This window comes from Macaca thibetana, chromosome 8 (assembly GCF_024542745.1).
Source record: "Macaca thibetana thibetana isolate TM-01 chromosome 8, ASM2454274v1, whole genome shotgun sequence".
NCBI classification, from domain to species: Eukaryota; Metazoa; Chordata; class Mammalia; order Primates; family Cercopithecidae; genus Macaca; species Macaca thibetana.
The window spans coordinates 71,134,107-71,154,709 of NC_065585.1; the positions used below are offsets into that span (position 1 = coordinate 71,134,107).

At 37.5% G+C, this 20,603-nt stretch overlaps 1 protein-coding gene across 11 annotated transcripts in view; it reads left to right on the plus strand.

Annotated features, from left to right (window-relative positions):
- STAU2 (staufen double-stranded RNA binding protein 2) overlaps positions 1 to 20,603 on the plus strand; it is a 332,823-nt gene that overhangs the window by 55,708 nt on the left and 256,512 nt on the right. For 10 of the 11 annotated variants that reach the window (XM_050802287.1, XM_050802289.1, XM_050802291.1 and 7 more), the window contains one exon: positions 3,432 to 3,591. The exons of the other annotated variant lie outside the window; for it this stretch is intronic. In XM_050802287.1, the coding sequence (XP_050658244.1) occupies positions 3,432 to 3,591 (160 nt within the window). The remainder of the gene's footprint in view (positions 1 to 3,431; positions 3,592 to 20,603) is intronic. 11 annotated transcript variants of the gene reach the window in all.

A 20,603-nucleotide genomic window follows, 5' to 3' on the forward strand; every position in this document is an offset into this window, starting at 1 on the left:
CAGCTCGCAAGACTCAGGGGAATGCATACTTACATTTACTAGTTTTGTTATAAAAAATATTCTAAAGTATATGGGTGAACAGCCAGATAGAGAGTACATAGGAGGGCCAGGCGCGGTGGCTCACGCCTGTAATCCCAGCACTTTGGGAGGCTGAGGCAGGTGGATCACAAGGTCAAGAGTTCGAGACCAGTCTGGCCAACATGGTGAAACCCCATCTGTACTAAAAATACAAAAATTAGCCGGGCGTGGTGGCGTGTGCCTGTGATCCCAGCTACTTGGGGGGCTGAGGCAGGAGAATTGCTTGAACTTGGGTGGTGGAGGTTGCAGCGAGCCGAGATTGTGCCATTGCACTCTAGCCTGGGCAACAGAGCAAGACTCTATCTCTGGGGAAAAAAAAAAAGAAAAAGTACATAGGACGAAGTGTGTGAGAAGGGAAATGGAGCTTCCAAGCCCTGTCTGGGTGTGCCACCCTGCAGCACCTCAGTGTGTTCAGCCTGCAAGCTTTTTGAACCCTATCTTTTAGGGATATTTACGGAGGCTCCATCACATAGTCATGATTGATTATTAACTCAGTTTCCAGCCCCTCTTTCCTCCATGGCGGATAGGAATGGGGTGGGGCTAAAAATGAAGTTTCTAACCATGGCTTAGTTTTTCTGGTGACTAGCCCTCAGACTAGCTCTCTATCCAGGGGCCTGCCAAGAGTTGGCTCATTAGAATACAAATTTCCTGTCACCCGGGAAATTCCAAGTAATTTAAGAGCTCTGTGTTAGAAATTGGGATCAAAGACCAAATATTAGAACAAAAATGCTCCTAGCTCTCCTGTCCCTCGAGAAATTACAAGGTTTTGGGAGCTCTGTGTTAGGAACCAGGGCCACAGACCAAATACCTATTTCTTATATGCCACAGCTGGTATTGTGATAGTTTAGGGGAGAGGTACTGATATTCTCCACTAAGACATTGGTGCATGTATATATCTTAGTATAAAGAAAGGAGGCCAGGTCTGAAAAACATTTAAGTTGAATCAATAGTTGTTAATTGGAAGCAGGAGAGAAGGGAAGACCTCTCGAAGGTGTCTGGCTCATGAGATTGGGAAAATGGTGACATTTGGATGATTAGGAGGCAGGAAAGATAAGAGATAGGAGCTAAATGAAGTATACTGAGTCTGAGTATATAGGAGCCTTAGACTAAGGAGGTGACAATAGAAATTACAAGGAAGAGTTATGAGATGTTAAATAAGCCTTAGGAAGGCAAGGATAAAGGAAACTAATGAGGTTTGAACCTGAACTGTTGGGAGATAATGAATACAACATTTTGGGGTGTGAACTGATTTGGACCGGGTAGAGTGGAGCAGGCAATGTTTTGTTTGATCTTTACCTCTTGAGTTTGTGGAAATACCAAGTAGACAATTAGATTTATGTGGTTGTTGTTTGGGAGAGGTCAGATCTGGAGACATGCAGAGTAAATTTAATATGCTTTCCTGATGCAATCAGGAATCTCAAGGTCATTTATTTGGGTATTTCTGTTTTCAAGCATATGAGCTATATGTAAGATTATATATATTATATATATCATGTGAAACCTTCAGACTTTCTTATTTTTGGCAAAGTTCTTTGTTAAATACCGAAATTTGAAGGAAAACAAAGAGCTAGTCATTGAAAAATCATTGCGAAACCAGACAGATATTAAAGATACATTTTAGGTATATATTTTAAACTGAATTAGAATAAAAGAAAAATTAATCACTTTAAACAGGTATGTTTATGTTGTGAATTTCAAATGACAAATCCCAATTCTCTATTTTGAATAATTAAAAATCTACAGAAAAAATGGAAAGAGGGGTGTAATAGACACTCATGTATGTTTTAGATTCACTGATTGTTAATTTATTTGCCACATTTGCTACATTACTTTATTTCTGGCTCCCTCTATATTGACATACACTTTTTCCTTGAACAATTTGAAAGTAAATTTCAGCTACCATGACACTTCACTTTTAAATACTTACATGTCTATCTTGTAAGACTAAAGGCGTTCTTCTTCATAACCACAATACTGTTAATCACACAAGAAATTTAATCCTGGCTAAACCTATTACTTAATATATAGTTCATAGTCACATCTCCCCAGTTGTCCTCTAAATGTCCTTTATAGCTTTTTTTTCCCCTTCCCATTTCAGATATAATCAAGGATCATGAGTTGTATTTATCATGTCTTTTCATGTCTCTTTAATGTCCTCCCTGCCTTTTTTTTTTTTTTTTACCTTTTATGACATTGACATTTTTGGAGCCTAGGCCATTTGTTTTATAGAATATCCTGTAATCTAGATCTCTCTGATTGTTTCCCTATGATTAGATTCAGATTAAACATTTTTGGCCAAGATTACTACATGGTTGTTGATGTGTACTTCTCATTGGATCGTATCAGGGGGTACATGATGTCAATTTGCATGATTATTGGTGATGCTGACTTAGTGAAGGTATCTGATCTCCTTTCTGCAATAAAACATATTTTTTGTAATTAATAAGTAATTTTAAGTTAATCCCTAGTATTCCTAGAAAGTAATAAGCAGTCTGGAGTGAAACCAATTATGTGCATATCATGTAACTTGATTCTAAATTTTAAAGGTGAAGAATAGGTTTTGGGGGCTCATATGGAAATAGAGTGAGAATGGAATGTAGGACATGTGAGAGGAAGGATGTGTGTGAGATGAGGATGCACAGGTAGAGCCTTTGTGCCATGCTAAAACAGGAACAGTTGAAGGGTTTTAACCTGCTGTTGATTGGGGTGATGAAATTGGATTTGTGTTTTAGAAAGATAGTTTTAGCAGCAGGAAGGATATTATGTCCGGCCTACAGATGATGAAAGGCTGGATCCAGTTGGCAGAGAGAGGAAGATTTGAGAAATATTTATGATGTTAAAATGGACAGAATTTAGTGATTGGCTCAATGTTTGTTGTGGAGATTCAGAGTTTTTTTGTAGTACAATATTTAATAGAATTGCCTGACTCATTGCCTAGATTGCGCTAAATGTAACATTCAAGGAATTAGATTTTATAAATTATAGACACATGGTCTTTTGGCTTCTCTTATAGTTTTCTCTTATTCTTTGTACTTATTCTACTTTTTTGAGGACCATTTGAAGGACATTAACATTGTGATTCCATTTAGAGGAAAGATTGCTTCTCGATTTATTCTACCCAAAATGTACACCTAGGTCTGCTACTAAGCTTTTGGATAGGATAGAACAGAATTTGGTACTCTCTTAAAATTTCTTCGCTAGGTAGAGTAAGATTTTGTTGCATATGATCTGTATGTAAGGTCACCTCTAGCTCTAAAATTCTGATTCTATGATGTTTAGTTTTCTCTCAGACAGCCCATTTTATTTCTTGGAAAATTCTTAATGTTTTCTTTGTCCATTTATGTTTTTCTAAGATGTTCTCAGTGCAGCTGAGTCTTGGTGAGCAGACATGGGAATCCGAAGGCAGCAGTATAAAGAAGGCTCAACAGGCTGTTGCCAATAAAGCTTTGACTGAATCTACGCTTCCCAAACCGGTTCAGAAGCCACCCAAAAGTAATGTTAACAATAACCCAGGTATGGCAGTGACTCCTTCTGTTATGTTGTGTGCTATGTGTTCTGCTCGTTGTATGTTTCATTTATAGCAGGCCAGTAACAGAGTGAGCAAGTATTAATAGTACACATATGCCCATGCCTATACACACACATAGGCGGTAGCATAAAAATAACTGAAGGAGGCTTGGTGTGTTGGCTTATGCCTGTAATCCCAGCACTTTGGGAGGCTGAAGTGGGTGGATCACGTGAGGTCACGAGTTTGAGACCAGCCTGGCCAACATGGTGAAACCCTGTCTCTACTAAAAATCTCAGGTGGTCTGCCCACCTTGGCCTCCCAATGTGCTGGGATTACAGGTGTGAGTCACCGAGCTTGGCTCTTGATATTCAGTTTAGAACATTTATATGACATTTATTAAGAAACCCACAAATTTGGCTGGGAGCAGTGGCTCACGCCTGTAATCCTAGCACTTTGGGAGGCCAAGGTGGGCGGATCACAAGGTGAGGATTCCGAGACCAGCCTGGCTAGGATGGTGAAACCCCGTCTCTACTAAAAATATAAAAATTAGCCGGGCATGGTGGCGTGCACCTGTAGTCCCTGTTACTCAGGAGGCTGAGGCAGGAGAATTGCTTGAACCTGGCAGGCTGGGGTTGGAGTGAGCCGAGATTGCGCCACTAGACTCCACCCTGGGTGACAGAGCACGACTCTGTCTCAAAAAAAAAGAAACCCCACCACAAATTCCCCAAACCACTTGCATGTAAAATACTGCTAAGTAAATGACTGTTCTCATTTTAAGCTCCTAAGAATAATTTTCAAGAGTTGTTCTCATTGTATACAATACCAACAACATTATATATCGTTATTTTTTTAAAAAATTATTTCAATAGTTTTTGAGGAACAGGTGGTGTTTGGTTACATTGATAAATTCTTCAGTGATGATTTCAGAGATTTTGTTGCACCCATCACCCATGCAGTGTATGCTGTACCCAGTGCATAGTCTTTTACTCCTCATCCCTCTCCCAACCTTCCCCCAGAGTCCCCAAAGTCCATTGTATCTTTTTTTTTTTTTTGAGATGGAGTCTCGCTCTGTCACCAGGCTGGAGCGTAGTGGTGAGATCTCGGTTCACTGCAGCCTCTGCCTCCTGGATTCAAGCAATTCTTCTGCTTCAGCCTCCCAAGTAGCTGGGACTAAAGGCATGTGCTACCATGCATGGCTAATTTTTTGTATTTTTAGTAGAGACGGAGTTTCACTGTGTTAGCCAGGATGGTCTTGATCTCCTGACCTCATGATCCACCCACCCCGGCCTCCCAAAGTGCTGGGATTACAGGCGTGAGCCACTACGCCCGGCCTAATTTTTTTCGTATTTTTAGTAGAGACGGAGTTTCACCATGTTAGCCAGGATGGTCTCGATCTTCTGACCTTGTGATCCACCCACTTCGGCCTCCCAAAATGTTGGGATTACAGGTGTGAGCCACCATGCCTGACCCATTGTATCATTCTCAGTGCTTTTGTGTCCTTATAACTTACCTTCCATTTATAAGTGAGAACATACTACATTTGGTTTTCCATTCCTGAGTTACTTTACTTAGAATAATGGTCTCCAACTCCATCCAGGTGGCTGCAAATGCCATTATTTCATTCCTTTTTATGGCTGAGTAGTATTCTGTGGTGTATATGTACACCACATTTTCTTTATCCGTTCATTGATTGGTGGGCATTTGGGCTGGTTTTATGTTTTTGCAATTGTGAATTGTGCTGCTATAAACATGTATATACAAGTGTCTTTTTCATATAATGACTTCTTTTCCTTGGGTGGATGCCCAGTAGTGGGATTGCTGGATCAAATGGTAGTTCTACTTTTAGTTCTTTAAAGATAATCTCCATACTGTTTTCCATAGTGGTTGTACTAGTTGACATTCCCACCAGCAGTATAAAAGTGTTTCTTTTCGGCCGGGCATGGTGGCTCACGCCTGTAATCCCAGCACTTTGGGAGGCCGAGGTGGGTGGATCACGAGGTCAGGAGATCGAGACCATCCTGCCTAACACGGTGAAACCCCGTCTCTACTAAAAATACAAAAATAATTAGCCAGGCATGGTGGTGGGCACCTGTAGTCCCAGCTACTTGGGAGGCTGAGGCAGGAGAATGGTGTGAACCCGGGAGGCGGAGCTTGCAGTGAGCTGAGATTGCGCCACTGCACTCCAGTCAGCGACAGAGCGAGACTCCCTCTCAAAAAAAAAAAAAAAAAAAGTGTTTCTTTTCACCACATCCACACCAACATCCATTATTTTTTTATTTTTAAATTATGGCCATTCTTGTAGGAGTAAGGTGGTGTATTAGTCTGTTCTCACACTGCTATAAAGAACTTCCTGAGACTGGGTAATTTATAAAGGAAAGGAAGTTTAAAGACTCACAGTTCTATATGGCTGGGGAGGCCTCAGGAAACTTACGGTCATGGTAAAAGGTGAAGGGGAGGCAGGCACCTTCTTCATAAGGTGGCAAGAGAGAAAATGACTGAAGGAGGAACTTGCCAAACATGTACAAAAAATCAGATCTCATGAGAACTCAGTCACTACCATGAGAACAGCAAGGGGGAAACTGCCCCCATGATTCAAATTCCCTCCACCTTGTCTCTTTGTTGACACATGGGGATTATGGGGATTGCAATTCAAGATGAGGTTTGGGTGGGGACACAGCCAAACCATATCAGGTGGTTTTGCATTGTGGTTTTGATTTGCATTTCCCTGATAATTTGTGATGTTGAACACTTTTTCATATGTTTGTTGGCCATTTGTGTATTTTCTTTTGAGAACTGTCTATTCGTATCCTTAGCTCACTTTTTGATGGCATTATTTTTTTCTTGCTGATTTGAGTTCCTTGTAGATTCTGGGTATTAGTCCTTTGTCAGATACATAGTTTGTGAAGATTTTCTCCCACTCTATGGGTTGTGTGTTTACTCTGCTGATGATTTATTTTACTGTGCAGAAACTTTTTAGTTTAATTAAGTCCCATCTGTTTATCTTTGTTTTTGTTGCATTTGCTTTTGGGTTCTTGGTCATGAAGGCTTTGCCTAAGCCAATGTGTAGAAGAGTTTTTCCAATGTTGTCTTCTAGAATTTTTATGGTTTCAGGTCTTAGATTTAAGTCTTTGATCCATCTTGAGTTGATTTTTGTATAAGGTGAGAGATGAGGATCCAGTTTCATTCTTCTCCATGTCACTTGCCAATTATCCCAGCACCGTTTGTTGAAAATATAAAGTGGGGAAAGTGTCCTTTCCCCAGTTTATATTTTTTGTTTGCTGTGATGAAAATCAGTTGGCTCTAAGTATTGGGCTTTATTTCTGAGTTCTCTATTCTGTGCCATTGGTCTATATGCCTATTTTTATAGCAGTATAGTGCTGTTTTGGAGACTATAGCCTTATAATATAGTATTAAGTCAGGTAATGTGATGCTTCCAGATTTGCTCATTATGCTTAGTCTTGCTTTGGTTATGTGGGCTCTTTTTTGGTTCCATATGAATTTTAGGATTGTTTTTTCTAGTTCTGTGAAAAATGATGATGGTATTTCGATGGGAATTGAATAGAATTTGTAGATTGCTTTTGGCGTATGGTATTTCCACAATATTGATTCTACCCATCCAAGAGTTTGGGACGTGTTTCCATTTGTTTGTATCCTCTGTGATTTCTTTCAGCAGTATTTTGTAGTTTTTGTTGTAGAGTTCTTTCCACTTTCTTTGTTAGGTATATTCCTAAGTATTTTATTATTTTGCAGCTATTGTGAAAGGGATTGAGTTCTTGATTTGATTCTCAGCTTGGTTGCTGTTGGCATATAGCAGAGCTACTGATTTGTGTACATTTATTTTGTATCTTGAAACTTTACTGAATTCATTTATCAGATCTAGGAGCTTTTTGGATGAGTCTTTACTGTTTCCTAGGTATACGATCATATCATCAGTGAACAGCAACAGTTTGACTTCTTCTTTATCGATTTGGGTGCCCTTTATTTCTTTCTCTTGTCAATTGTTCCAGCTAGGACTTCCAGTACTGTGTTGAATAGAAGTGGTAAAATTGGGCATCCTTGTCTTGTTCCAGTTCTCAGGGGGAATGCTTTCAACTTGTCCCCTGTTCAGTATAATGTTGGCTGTGGATTTGTTATAGATGCTTTTATTACCTTAAGGTATGTCCCTTCTATGCCGATTCTGCTGAGGATTTTAATCATATAGGGATGCTGGATTTTGTCAAATGTTTTTTCCTTGTTGAGATGATCATGTGGTTTTTGTTTTTAATTCTGTTTATGTGGTGTATCATAACTTGTGGACATTAAACTATCCCTGCATCCCTGGTATGAAACCCACTTGTTCATGGTGAATTACCTTTTTTATATGCTGTTGGATTCAGTTAGCTTGTATTTTGTTGAGGATTTTTGCATCTATGTTCATCAGGGATATTGGTCTGTGGCTTTCTTTTTTTGTTATGTCCTTTCCTGTTTTTGGTATTAGGGTGATAATGGCTTCATTGAATGATTTAGGGAGGATTCCTTCTTTCTCTGTCTTTTGGAATAGTGCCAATAAAATTAATACCATTTCTTTTTTGAAAGTCTGTTAGAATTCAGTTGTGAATCCGTCTGGTCCTAGGCTTTTTTTTTTTTATTGTTGTTGGCAGTTTTAAAATTACCATTTCAGTCTTGCTGTGGTCAGTTCAGAGTTTCTGTTTCTTCCTGGTTAATCTAGAAGGGTTGTATATTTCCAGGAGTTTATCCAGCTCCTCTAGGTTTTCTAGTTTGTGTGTGTAAAGGTGTTCATAGTAGCCTTGAATGATATTTTGTATTTCTGTGGTATCAGTTGTTATATCTCCTGTTTGTTTCTAATTGAGTTTATTTGGATCTTCTGTCTTCTTTTTTTGGTTAATCTTGCTAATGTTCTATCAATTTTGTTTATCTTTTCAAAGAACCAGCTTTTTGTTTTATTTATCTTTTGTATTCTTTATTTCAATTTCATTTAGTTCTGCTCTCATCTTTGTTATTTCTTTTCTTCTGCTGGGTTTGGTTTATTGTTTCTCTAGTTCTTGAGGTGTGACCTTAGATTGTCTTATTTGTGCTCTTTCAGACTTTTTCATGTAGGCGTTCAGTGCTGTAAACTTTGCTCTTAGCACCGCTTTTTCTGTGTCCCAGAGGTTTTGATAAGCTGTGTCACTATTACTGTTCAGTTCAAATTTTTAAATTTCCATTTTGATTTCATTGTTGACCCGACAATCATTCTGAATTTCCATGTTTTTGCATGCTTTTGAGTGTTCCTTTTGCAGTTGATGTCCAATGCCACTGTAGTCTGAGAGAGTACTTGATATAATTTTGATTTTCTTAAATATACTGTGACTTGTTTTGTGGCTTATCATGTGGTCTGTCTTGGAATATGTTCCATGTGCTGATGACTAGATTGTGCATTCTGCAGTTGTTGGGTAGAATGTTCTGTATATATCTGTTAAATCCATTTGTTGTAGGATATAGTTTAAGTCCATTGTTTCTTTGTTGACTTTCTGTCTTGACGACCTGTCCGGTGCTGTCAGTGGAGTATTGAAGTCCCTCACTGTTATTATGTTGCCCTCTGTCTTGTTTATTAAGGTCTAGTGGTTATTGTTTTGTAAATTGGGAGCTCCAGTGTTAGATGCATTTATATTTAGGATTGTGATATTTTCCTGTTGGACTAGTCCTTTTATCATTATGTTATGTCCCTCTTTGTCTCTTTTAACTGTTGTTGCTTTAAAGTCTGTTTTATCTGATGTAAGAATAGCTACTCCTGCTGGCTTTTGGTGTCTGTTTGCGTGAAATATCTCTTTCTACCCCTTTACCTTCAGTTTATGTGAGTCCTTATGTGTTAGGTGAGTGCCTTGAAAAAAGCAAATACTTGGTGAATTCTTATCCCTTCTGCCATTCTGTATCTTTTAAGTGGAGCATTTAGGCCATTTACATTCAATGTTAGTATTGAGATGTGAGGTACTGTTTATTCTATTCATTGTGCTAGTTGTTGCCTGAATACCTTTTGTTTGTTTGTTTGTTTTTTCTCATTGTGTTATTGCTTTATAGACCCTGTGAGATTTGTGCTTTAAGGAAGTTCCATTTTGGTGTATTCTGAGGCTTTGTTTCAAGATTTAATAACTCCTTTAACAGTTCTTGTAGTGCTGGCTTGGTAGTGGCAAATTCTCTCAGCGTTTGTTTGCCTGAAAAAGACTTTATCTTTCCTTCATTAATGAAGCTTAGTTTCACTGGATGTAAAATTCTTGACTGATAATTATTTTATTTAAGGAGGCTAAAGATAGGACCTCAGTCCCTTCTGACTTGTAGATTTTATGCTGAGAAAGCTGCTATTTATCGGATAGGTTTTTCTTTATAGGTTAGCTGGTGCTTTTGCCTCACAGCTCTTAAGATTATTTCCTTTGACTTGAGTTTAGATAACCTGATTGACTGTGTGCCTAGGTGGTGATCTTTTTGCGATGAATTCCCCGGGTGTTCCTTGACCTTCTTGTATTTGGATGTCTAGATCTCTAGCAAGGCCAGGCAAGTTTTCCTCGATTATTCCCTCAAATAAGTTTTCCAAACTTTTAGATTTTTCTTCTTCAGGAACACCAGTTATTCTTAGGTTTGGTCGTTTAACATAATCCTAAACTTCTTGGAGTCTTTGTTCACTTTTTTAAAAATTATTTTTCCTTTGTCTGTGTCAGATTGGGTTAATTTGATTGGGCCTTGTCTTTGAGCTCTGAAGTTCTTTCTTCTGCTTGTTTGATTCTATTGGTGAAACTTTGCAGTATATTTTGCATGCCTCTAAGTTTGTCTTTCATTTTCAGAAGTTGTGACTGTTCTTTATTTATGGTTCTATTTCTCTGGAAATTTTTTTCATCCATGTCTTGTATTATTTTAAAAAATTCTTTAAGTTGCGTTTCACCTTTCTCTAGTGCCTCCTTGAGCTACTTAATAATCGACCTACTGAATTCTTTTTCTGGTAATTCAGATATTTATTCTTGGTTTGGATCCATCACTGGTTAACTAGTATGATCTTTTGAGGGTGTCACAGAACCTTGTTTTGTCATATTACCAGAATTGTTTTTCTGGTTCCTTCTCATTTGGATATACTGTGTTAGAGGCAAGATCTTGGACTCAGTGGCCGCTATTCAGATTCTTTTATCTCATGGGGTGATCCCTTGATGTGGTTCTGTCTCCCTTCCCCTATGAATGGGGCTTCCTGAGAGCTGGACTGCAGCGATGGTTATTTTTCTTCTGGGTCTAGGTACCCAGTGGAGCTATTGGACTCCAGGCTGGTATTGGGTAGTGTCTGCAGAAAAAGCATTTGCCCTAGGCTACAAGCCTTCCTGCTGAGAAAGCAAGCAGGGCTTTCAGGCCTTGCCCCTCCCTGCCTGCCATGGCTTCTGTTCTCATATCTATACTTTCCATTGGCACCTTATTCCCCCCAACCCTGCCCAGATTCTGCCCAAGAAAATTTGCATTCGGTCAAAATTATTACAGCATTCAGCTAGAAGTCTTTCTCACTGTGGTACTTCCCCAATTCCACTGACTGCCCTCCCCGAAGACCCCTGTGAGATAAAAGTAAGAAAAAAAAATGGCTTCCCTGGGGACTGGGAGTGCCTACAGGGCTCTCTTACCACTGCTGCTTCTAGTTTTTTTTTTTTTTTTTTTTTTTTTTTTAATAGATGGAGTCTTGGTCTGTTGCCCAGGTTGGAGTGCAGTGGCGTTGATCTTGGCTCACTGCAGCCTCCGCTTCCCGGGCTCAAGCAATTCTCCTGCCTCAGCCTCCCACGTAGCTGGGATTACGGGTGTGCACCACCATGCCCAGCTAATTTTTTTTTTTTTTTTGTATTTTTAGTAGAGACAGGGTTTCACCATGTTTGGCCAGGCTTGTCTCCACTCCTGGGCTCAAGCGATCCACTCACCTTGGCCTCCCAAAGTGTTGGGACTGCAGGCATGAGCCACCATACCTGACCTGCTGCTTCTATTTTTATATTTCACTCAGCTCTCTAAATTTGTTTCAGCCCTAGGTAAGGTTAAATTCTTCTCCTGTGATCTGGATTTTCAGGTTCCCCAGTGAAGATGTGTGTTTGGAGGCAGACTTTCCCCCTCTCACACTTCGGGCACTCACAGTGTTTCACGGAGTAGTGGCTGTGCATTCTTTTGGTTTTCCTGGTATGTTCTTGTGGTGGTTCTTGGAGCAGAGTTTACATTGTGAGTCTCTACGTGCTGTTTTGTCCCCACGAGTGGGAGCTGCAAGTTAGTCCTGCCTCATATCCACCATTTTCTCCAGGTGACCTCAGTGAATCCGTATGTCTCGTTATCTGTTGGGAAAGGCAAACCTGTATTTTGGGCATAGTGTATTAATTGATAATATTAGGTTAATGGAATTCCTGTAACTTTAGTACCTGCCATATATCCATTTTCTCATTCATTTGTTAACTGATTAATTCAAGTGGTTACCTTCTAGTCAATATTAATTTCGCCTTAGGCATTTTTGTTATGGAGATTAAAAAAAAGATTTTGTGCCTGTCAGTAATAACTCTAAAATCTATTTAATCATTGTCTACTTGCTTATATTCATAATCAGATCACATAGACACTTGTTTCACTCTCACGTGGTCTGTGCTAAGTTGTCATATTCTGCTCTTTCAAGGACTACTCTGCAGAATCCATGGCTTTGGTTACAAGTCTCTTTGCTTGTGTTTGCTCTTTGCTTGTGTTTCTCTTTGCTTGCCGTATTTATTAAGCTTAAATAAGCCAAAATATTACAATAGAAAAAAATAACTTATTCTCTTCATTTTGAAGTTCCTAAAAGATTGTCTACATCTTTAATTTTTTTTTTTTTTTTTTTTTTTTTTGAGACGGAGTCTCGCTGTGTCTCCCAGGCTGGAGTGCAGTGGCGTGATCTCGGCTCACTGCAAGCTCCGCCTCCCGGGTTCACGCCATTCTCCCGCCTCAGCCTCCCAAGTAGCTGAGACTACATACATCTTTAATTTTTAAAAGCCTCTTTAGAATACTGGTTGATCATTGGTAGCATACCACCACCATGATTTATTTAATACTTGCTTTTTACATGTCTGAGAGGTATACAACATTGTCCTTTTCAGTGAGGGTCTTACAATCTTATATATGAACACAGAACTGGATGGTAAAGATTAAGTGCCAAGTAGACAATAACAGCCGTCAGTATCACAGGTCATGATAAACGTGGACTGAAGTAGTTGAAGTAAGATACAGACCTTGAACGAAAAGTAGGCAATTATAGAGGAGAAGAAAGACTATTCTAGCCAGAGAGAATACTATGAGGAAGGGCTTTGAAGTAGGAATCTGGACAATGGATTTGGTTAAAAAAAAAAAAATAATAATAATAATTGTTATAGATGGTTTTTATTTAGAGCAGGTAAATGACTAGTAGGAGGTAAGACTGGAGACGTAGTTAGTGAATTGGGACAACTTGAACGCCAACTTTACGAGATTAAGTTTTATATGTAGCTGGGAGGAATTTATATTCATGAGTAATGCATGATACATTTAAAGGAGTATTTTAGGAAGTTCAGTTTGACATGTAAAGGGAAGGTGGGAGATATTAAAAGCAAAGAAACCATTGCCATAGTTTATGGGTGAAGAAAGAAAGAGACTTACGTACATTGAGTACTGTATGCCTCCCGCTCTGCAGGAGTGTTGAGAGTGGTATTTGGAATGGAACAGAACAAGCTGTCTAAGGCATATAATGTAAAGCAAGAGCAGTTAATTGTATGCTGAGCTCTGGGTCAAGTCCATATTTAGAGGATTATAGCAGGAAGTAAACCAGCAAGAGTCAAAGGAAGGAAACAGGAGAGTGTCTGAAAGGCCCCAGTGGAGATAAGAATTTCCATGGTTGAGTGTTGTAGTGAGCTGAGAGAATGAATAAATTATTTGGTGTAAACTTTTAAAATAAAGTATAATATTATATACAGACAAGGGCACATTACAATTATAGAGCTTGATGAATTTTTATGCTGTGAACACTTTACCATGTTTTACTAGTGCTATGGAAGCTTCCCTCATGCCCACTTCAATCGGTTAAACAACTCTGAAGGAAACCACTATTCTGATTTCTACCAGATTAGTTGTGCCTTCTTGTTGGAATCAGACAGTAGACTCTTGTGATAGCTCATTTTTCTCAATATTGTTTGTGAGAGTCATCTATGTTGCATTTAATGGTGCATTATTTCATTGCTATGTAGTATTCTATTGTGTAAGTATACCATAATTTACATATTCATTATACTGTTATACATATTTGAATTGTTTCCAGTTTTGAGCTATTAGAAATAATACTGCTGTGAACAGTATTCTTACATGCATACATTTCTCTTGGGAATATATCTAGGCTTGGAGCTGTTGGGTCATAGTTATGAATGTATTTGTTATTAATACATAATGTCAAAGAATGTCAGTTTACCTTCCCACCAGCAGTATGAGAGCTCTTCTCATCCTCATCAACATTTGATATCTCCAGCTTTCAAAATTTTAGCCATTATGCTGAGAGGTATAATAGTAATTCACTGTGTTTTTAATTTGCATTTCTCTAATAACAAATGCAGGTGAGCATCTTTTCATTTGCTTGTTGGCATTAGGCTAGCCTCTATTGTAAAGTGCTGCTTGGAATGTTTTTCCCACTTAAAAATCTGAATTGTCTATTTTAAATTTTTTTCTACTTTTTATTGACTTACAGGGTTCTTACATATTCTAGATTCATATCATTTGTCAGATATGTATATTGCAGATATCTTTCTATACTCCTAAGGGTGCATTTTGGTGAATAGAAATTCTTTTCAATGAGGCCAGGTGTGGTGGCTCACACCTGTAATCCCAGCACTTTGGGAGGCCAAGTGGGTGTGGATCACTTGAGGTTAGGAGTTTGAGACCAGCCTGGCCAACATGGTGAAACCCCAACTTTACTAAAAATACAAAAATTAGCCAGGCGTGATGCTGCGCACCTGTAATTCCAGCTACTCAGGAGACTGAGGCAGGAGAATTGCTTGAACCTGGGAGGTGGAGGTTGCAGTGAGCTGAGATTGAGCCACTGTACTTTAGCCTGGGTGACAGAGCAAGACTCCGTCTCAAAAAAAAAAAAAAAAAAAAAAAAAAAAAAATTCTTGTTTAATGGAAGCTAATTTATTAGTATTTTCCTTTATGGTTAATGCTTTTTTGGTGTGCCATTTAATACACTTGTGTCTCCTACAAGTTTATGAAGATAACCTCATACTGGTTTTAGAAGCAGTATTTTTAGATCTTTACAGTTTAGATTTACAATCTGTCAGGAATTGAGTTTAATGTATGATGTGAGGTAGAGTTCAATATTTTTCTTCATTTAAAAAATATATGGACATTCATGTAATCCATCACCATTTATTGAAAAGATAGTCCATTCCCCTCTGCAGTATTGTGGCACCTTTGTTGTAAATCTGGTGACTGTAACTCAGTATTGAGAAGTAATAGGTCTGTGGAGGAAAGATCCAGTCTTGACTCCACAGTATGTAGATGGGTCATAAAAAGAAGTTATATCCTAACGAGGAGTTAAGTTCATTTACAGCATGGTTGATCTGTTAGTAATAGGGAATATATTACAGAACTGTTTTGCTTTCTCCCTTTTATTTTTTTTTAAACTATGGAAGTAATTTCAGATTTATATAAAATTTGTGGAAATAGTACATAGACTTCCCATGTATCCTTCACCTTTATTCCCCGTTGATAGCATTTCTGAACCATCTGGGAATAAGTTGTAGACATGATGTCCCATTACCCCTTAATATTTCAGTGTGTATTTTTTAAGGACACGTACACTGTTCTATTAGGAAGTTAACTTTGATCCATATTACCATTTAATCCACAGACTTCATTTCAGATTTCACTAATCATCCCAAACCTTTACAGCTCCAGGATCTAATCAAAACCATGTGTTACATGTACTTAACATTTCTCTTCATTCCACTTCAATCTGTAACAAACAGTTCCTCAGTCTTTCTTACCTTTTATGACCATAACGTTTATGAAGAGTACGGAACCACAGAGTTTGTAGAATGCCCCTCAGTTGAGTTTGTCTGGTGTTTCCTCCTCATTTATGCATTTTACCATGAATACCACAAAAATGACTTGGACTTACCTTAGTGCTATGTATCAGGAGACGCCTGAGATTGACTTGTCCCATCGGTGATGACTTCTGTCATGTGATGAGGAGTAGCCCAGGCTTCTTTGCTGTAAAGTTAATTAATCCATATGTTTTGTTATTGAATAGTAAGTAATAAGTATTTTCTGAGGAGACATTTTGTGCCTGTGTGTGTGTGTGTGTATATATATGTATGTATAAATATTCTGCTCCTCATCAAGCTTTCTTTCACCTTCCAGATTTAGCATCTGTTGATGATTCTTGTCTGAATCTGTTATGACCCTGAAGGTTGCCAAAGGAGGATTTTAAAAATTCCACTTTCTTTTTTATATTTGTTAATTGGCATTGTACCCAATTAACTTTTGTAGCTTTTGCTTTTCCCTCATCTTTTTGTTTGCTTATTTATATCACTGTAGCCTCTTGGATTCCTGTTCTACTTACAGGTTTATAATTTGTTGCTATCGTTATCTATTTTGTTGCTTAAATTATTCCAGGTTTGGCTACTGGTACAGACCCTCCAATTGACTCTTTTGCCCTTTTGATATTTCTTCATCATGCTGTGGACATTTTTATTTTCGGGCATAATAAAGTGTTCCTAGGTCATCTTTTGTTTTGCTTGCCCCAGCCCTGGAGCCAGCCATTTCTCCATGGAGCTCTGGTTTCTCAATTAATCACTGGTTTCTCAGTTAATCAGTTTATTTATTCAACAAATATTTATTCAGTGACTGTTATTTTCCTGGATTTTTTTTTAACTTTCTACAGAGCTGTTCTAAGTGTTAGTAACATGTTCCTTTTTGAAAACTAGTTGTAGCATTTTGTTTTACACGCCACATATAGGAATCTGAAATCCTTATGCACATTTGTACTCCTAATTAATTAGCCTTTTTGTATTTATCACTGGTAAATATAGAAATTTCCTTTAATATATCTAAGAACCACAAAAAAAATTGATGGTGTGTTTATAGTGTCAACACAATAGCCTTGGCCGGTAGCGGTGGCGCACCCTGTTATCCCAGCGCTTTGGGAGGATGAGGCAGGAGGATCGCTTGAGCCCAGGAGTTCAAGACCTGCCTGGGTGGCATAACAAGACCTTGTCTCAAAAAACAAACAAACAAACCAAAAAACCCAAAACAAAATAACATTATAGCCTTATAATACACAAGACACCCTATGTGATGATTATCTTTATGAAGCCTGAATCCAACTCTCACACACTCAAAATAATAGTATTTAACGTTACTTGGAGGCATCTCATAGTTTGAAGTTACTCTGTAAATGTTTTCTATGAAAGCATTATTGTATATATAAAGTAGGTATGCACATGTGGGGGTGTAAGTCTAGTTCCGTATGAAAGAGATGGAGATACTTTGCTCTAGGAGTTGGAAATCTTTCAGCGTGGTTTTTGCTTTTCTGCTTCTCTTCTACTTTCCTTCACTAAGACCAGTTTGTAACATTTCTAAGAAAATGCACTGTAGTCTTCCTTTCTAATGAGGAATGTATATGAGGTTATTTATTTAGATGATATAAATACAACACTTTCACCTGTTTTAAAATACAATTCATGGTATGAGTGGCAGACAGTACATCTCAACAGTGCATTCAAATCACCTCATTGGTGATTTTCATACGTATTTCTTATTTTGCCTTCCTTAAATGATGAAATCTTTCAAGCTTTTCGTTTTCTTATTTTTTCCCGTTTGAATCTTATGCTATTTGTGACTGTGTGATTATTGCAAAGTAGAATTCAAAGTGACATAAATCTTGGACAACAGATTAGCATGTTAATTATTAAACTGAAATCTTTATGAAATTTAAAATTTTAACTTTTAAAGGCATAGACAGCTCTGGCGTTTTAAAAATACCTTTGGAAAGCTGTTAGGCAGTTTCTAATAAAGTTAAACATAAACCTACTCTGTGACCCAGCATTTTTTTATTGTTATTTTTTTTTCCTCATCTAAAACTAAAAGACTTATTAAAGAATGTTCAAGGTAGCTTTATACATAATAGCTCCAAACTAGAAACCACCCAAATGTTCCATCAACAGCAAAATACAAATCGTGGTATTTCATTCGGTAGAATACTGTTTAGTGATTTTTTTTTTTTTTTTTTTTGAGATGAAGTCTCGCTGTGTCGCCCAGGCTGGAGTGTAGTGGCGTAATCTTAGCTCACTGCAAGCTCCGCCTCCCAGATTCACGCCATTCTTCTGCCTCAGCCTCCCGAGTAGCTGGGACTACAGGCACCCGCCACCACACCTGGCTAATTTTTTGTATTTTTTAGTAGAGATGGGGTTTCACTGTGTTAGCCAGGATGGTCTCGATCTCCTGACCTCGTGATCCACCTGCCTCGGCCTCCCAAAGTGCTGGGATTACAGGCATGAGCCACCGCACCCGGCCTGTTTAGTGATTTAAAAAGCTTAAAATACTAATATATGCAAACAAAATTATGTTGAGTGAAAGAAGCAAGATGGAAAGTGGTACATGTTTAGATATGAAGAAGAGGCAAACGAATCTGTAATGCCTGAAGTCAGAATGGGTAACCTGGGAAGGTGGATATTGACTTGGAAAGAGGCTGAAGGCACCTTCTGGGTGATGGAAATGTTCATATCTTGATCTGACAGTAGTCATAAGTGTTTACATATGTACTAATTCATTGAGCTATATGCTTAAGATTTGTGCATTTTACTTAGCCTGCAGTAAAATTCTGTAAGAAAGAAAGAAAAAGAAAGAACAGAGAGTCTCTTTATACTTGACTTCCATTTGCCGTTAAGTATGTATATTAAATTAGGGATTTGGACTAATTGGACTTAATATTCATTAGGTTAACTTTGCTATTCTTCTTTCTTCCTCCTCGGCTGTCTTCTTTCTTGCTTTATTTTTCCCTTTTTCCTCTTCTTAACCTTGATTTTATTACTGATATTATACTCTTCAGTGCTTTCACATTAATTCTTTAGAAATGAGATAGGCAATGTGTTGGCTCTTGATGGGTTGCTTATAATCTGGATGCCAATTTTACATTTGTGTCAGTCTCTGCCTCCCCTTGGCTGGTACTTTATGCCACCCCAGTTTCTTTGGTGCAATAAGTGGACCCATTTTTGTATGTAATGAATGGGATCTTAAATGTGTGGTACAAAGGCATGATTCAAATGAAATATTACAGAATTTACAGTGAATTTCACTTCCTGTAAAAGCTTTATATTCGTCTGCATGATTTGTTAGAACATATATACATATGTTTTACTAAATATGCTTTTGGTACTTAAAATATTTTGACATAATTTTACATTTTAAAAAAAATTATGGCATTTTTCAAATTTTACAGAAGTAAAGAGAATAAGATAGTGAATGTCCCTAGGACCCCTCACCAGCTTCAGCAAATTATCAACTCACTGCAGCTGGCCAGTCTTGTTTCTCTTCTGTCTCTCCCTGGATTACTTTGAAGCAAATCTCAGATATATTACTTCATCTGTAAATGTATCTTTAAAGATACATACTGAATTTTAAGATAACTCTTAAAAAACTAATCCCAATATCAAGCAAACAAAACAGTAACTCTTTAATAATAAAAAATATCTAGAGTTCAGATTGACTCATTAAAATTAAAAAATTTTATGACTTTTTCAATGTTGACTCATTAAATTGACTTTTATTTAAATAAAATAAAATATTTTGACTCTTTATTGACTCATTAAAATTGAGTTTTATTCTTATTGACTCATTAAAATTAAAAAAAAATATGTTTTTAGAGACAGACAGGTCTCGCTCAGTCACTCAGGCTAGAGTTCAGTGTTATGATCATAGTTCACTATAACCTCAAACTCCTAGTCTCAGGTGATATCCTTGCCCCCTTCCCCTAACGCAGCCTCCCAAAGTGCTGGGATTATAGGCATGAGCCAGCACGTCTGACCTCGCTTTTTTCATAATCCATTTACTTAAATAAAGATTAAAATGAGGATTATTTATTACATTTGTTTGATAATATCTGTTTAGTATTTTTTAAGATATAGAATCCTTTTTCATCTTTATTTTTCTACATCAATTATTTGTTTAAGAAACCAGGTCACTAGTCCTTTAAAATTTCTATGGTTTTGCTGATGGTATACTTGTGGTGGTATACGGCCTATTTGCCTATGCCCTGTATTTCTTGTAAATGGATAACCTAGAGGCTATATAGATTCAGGTTTGAAGTTTTTGGTAATTGTTTTATAGGTAGTTTTGTCTACTTCCTATTGTACTACATCATTAAAACAAGCAAATACGTATTTATATTTTCATTTTCACCTTTCTTAGACAAAAGATAATGTAAAGCACACACTCTTTGGTACCTTGCTTTTTTTCATTTAATATTATACCCTACACTGTTAAGATATAACCTCTAAGGTATATTAAGTAAAAAAAAAAAAGCAAGGTTGTAGTAGTCTTTCTCCTTTATAGCTGTTCAGTGTTTTATGCTATGGACGTTTTTATAACTGTTGCTGCATTGATGGTTGTTTAGGTTGTTTTCAGTCTTTTGCTTTTATCGATAATGCTGCTTGTATGTATCTTTAATATTTGCTAGGAATACATTCGATGACATTTTCGTTTCAGGAAACATTGCTTATATTTACTCTGTTTTGTTGGTTATAGAAAAAATTCAAAAAACTCTTTTCGTAGATAAGTCCAAGAACCACTGATGGCTTTATTGCCAATGCTTATTTAATTACCAAAGTATAAATAAAAATATTCAAAGATGATGTTTTTAATGATTAAATACACGCAAGCTTTCTGGGGTAAGTAATGGTGAAGTTCAGTACTTTAAAAAATATTCAAGGATAGCAATCTAAGAATCTTCTTTTTACTGTGTTTTAATAGTAATGATTGCACACTCAATTTTGTT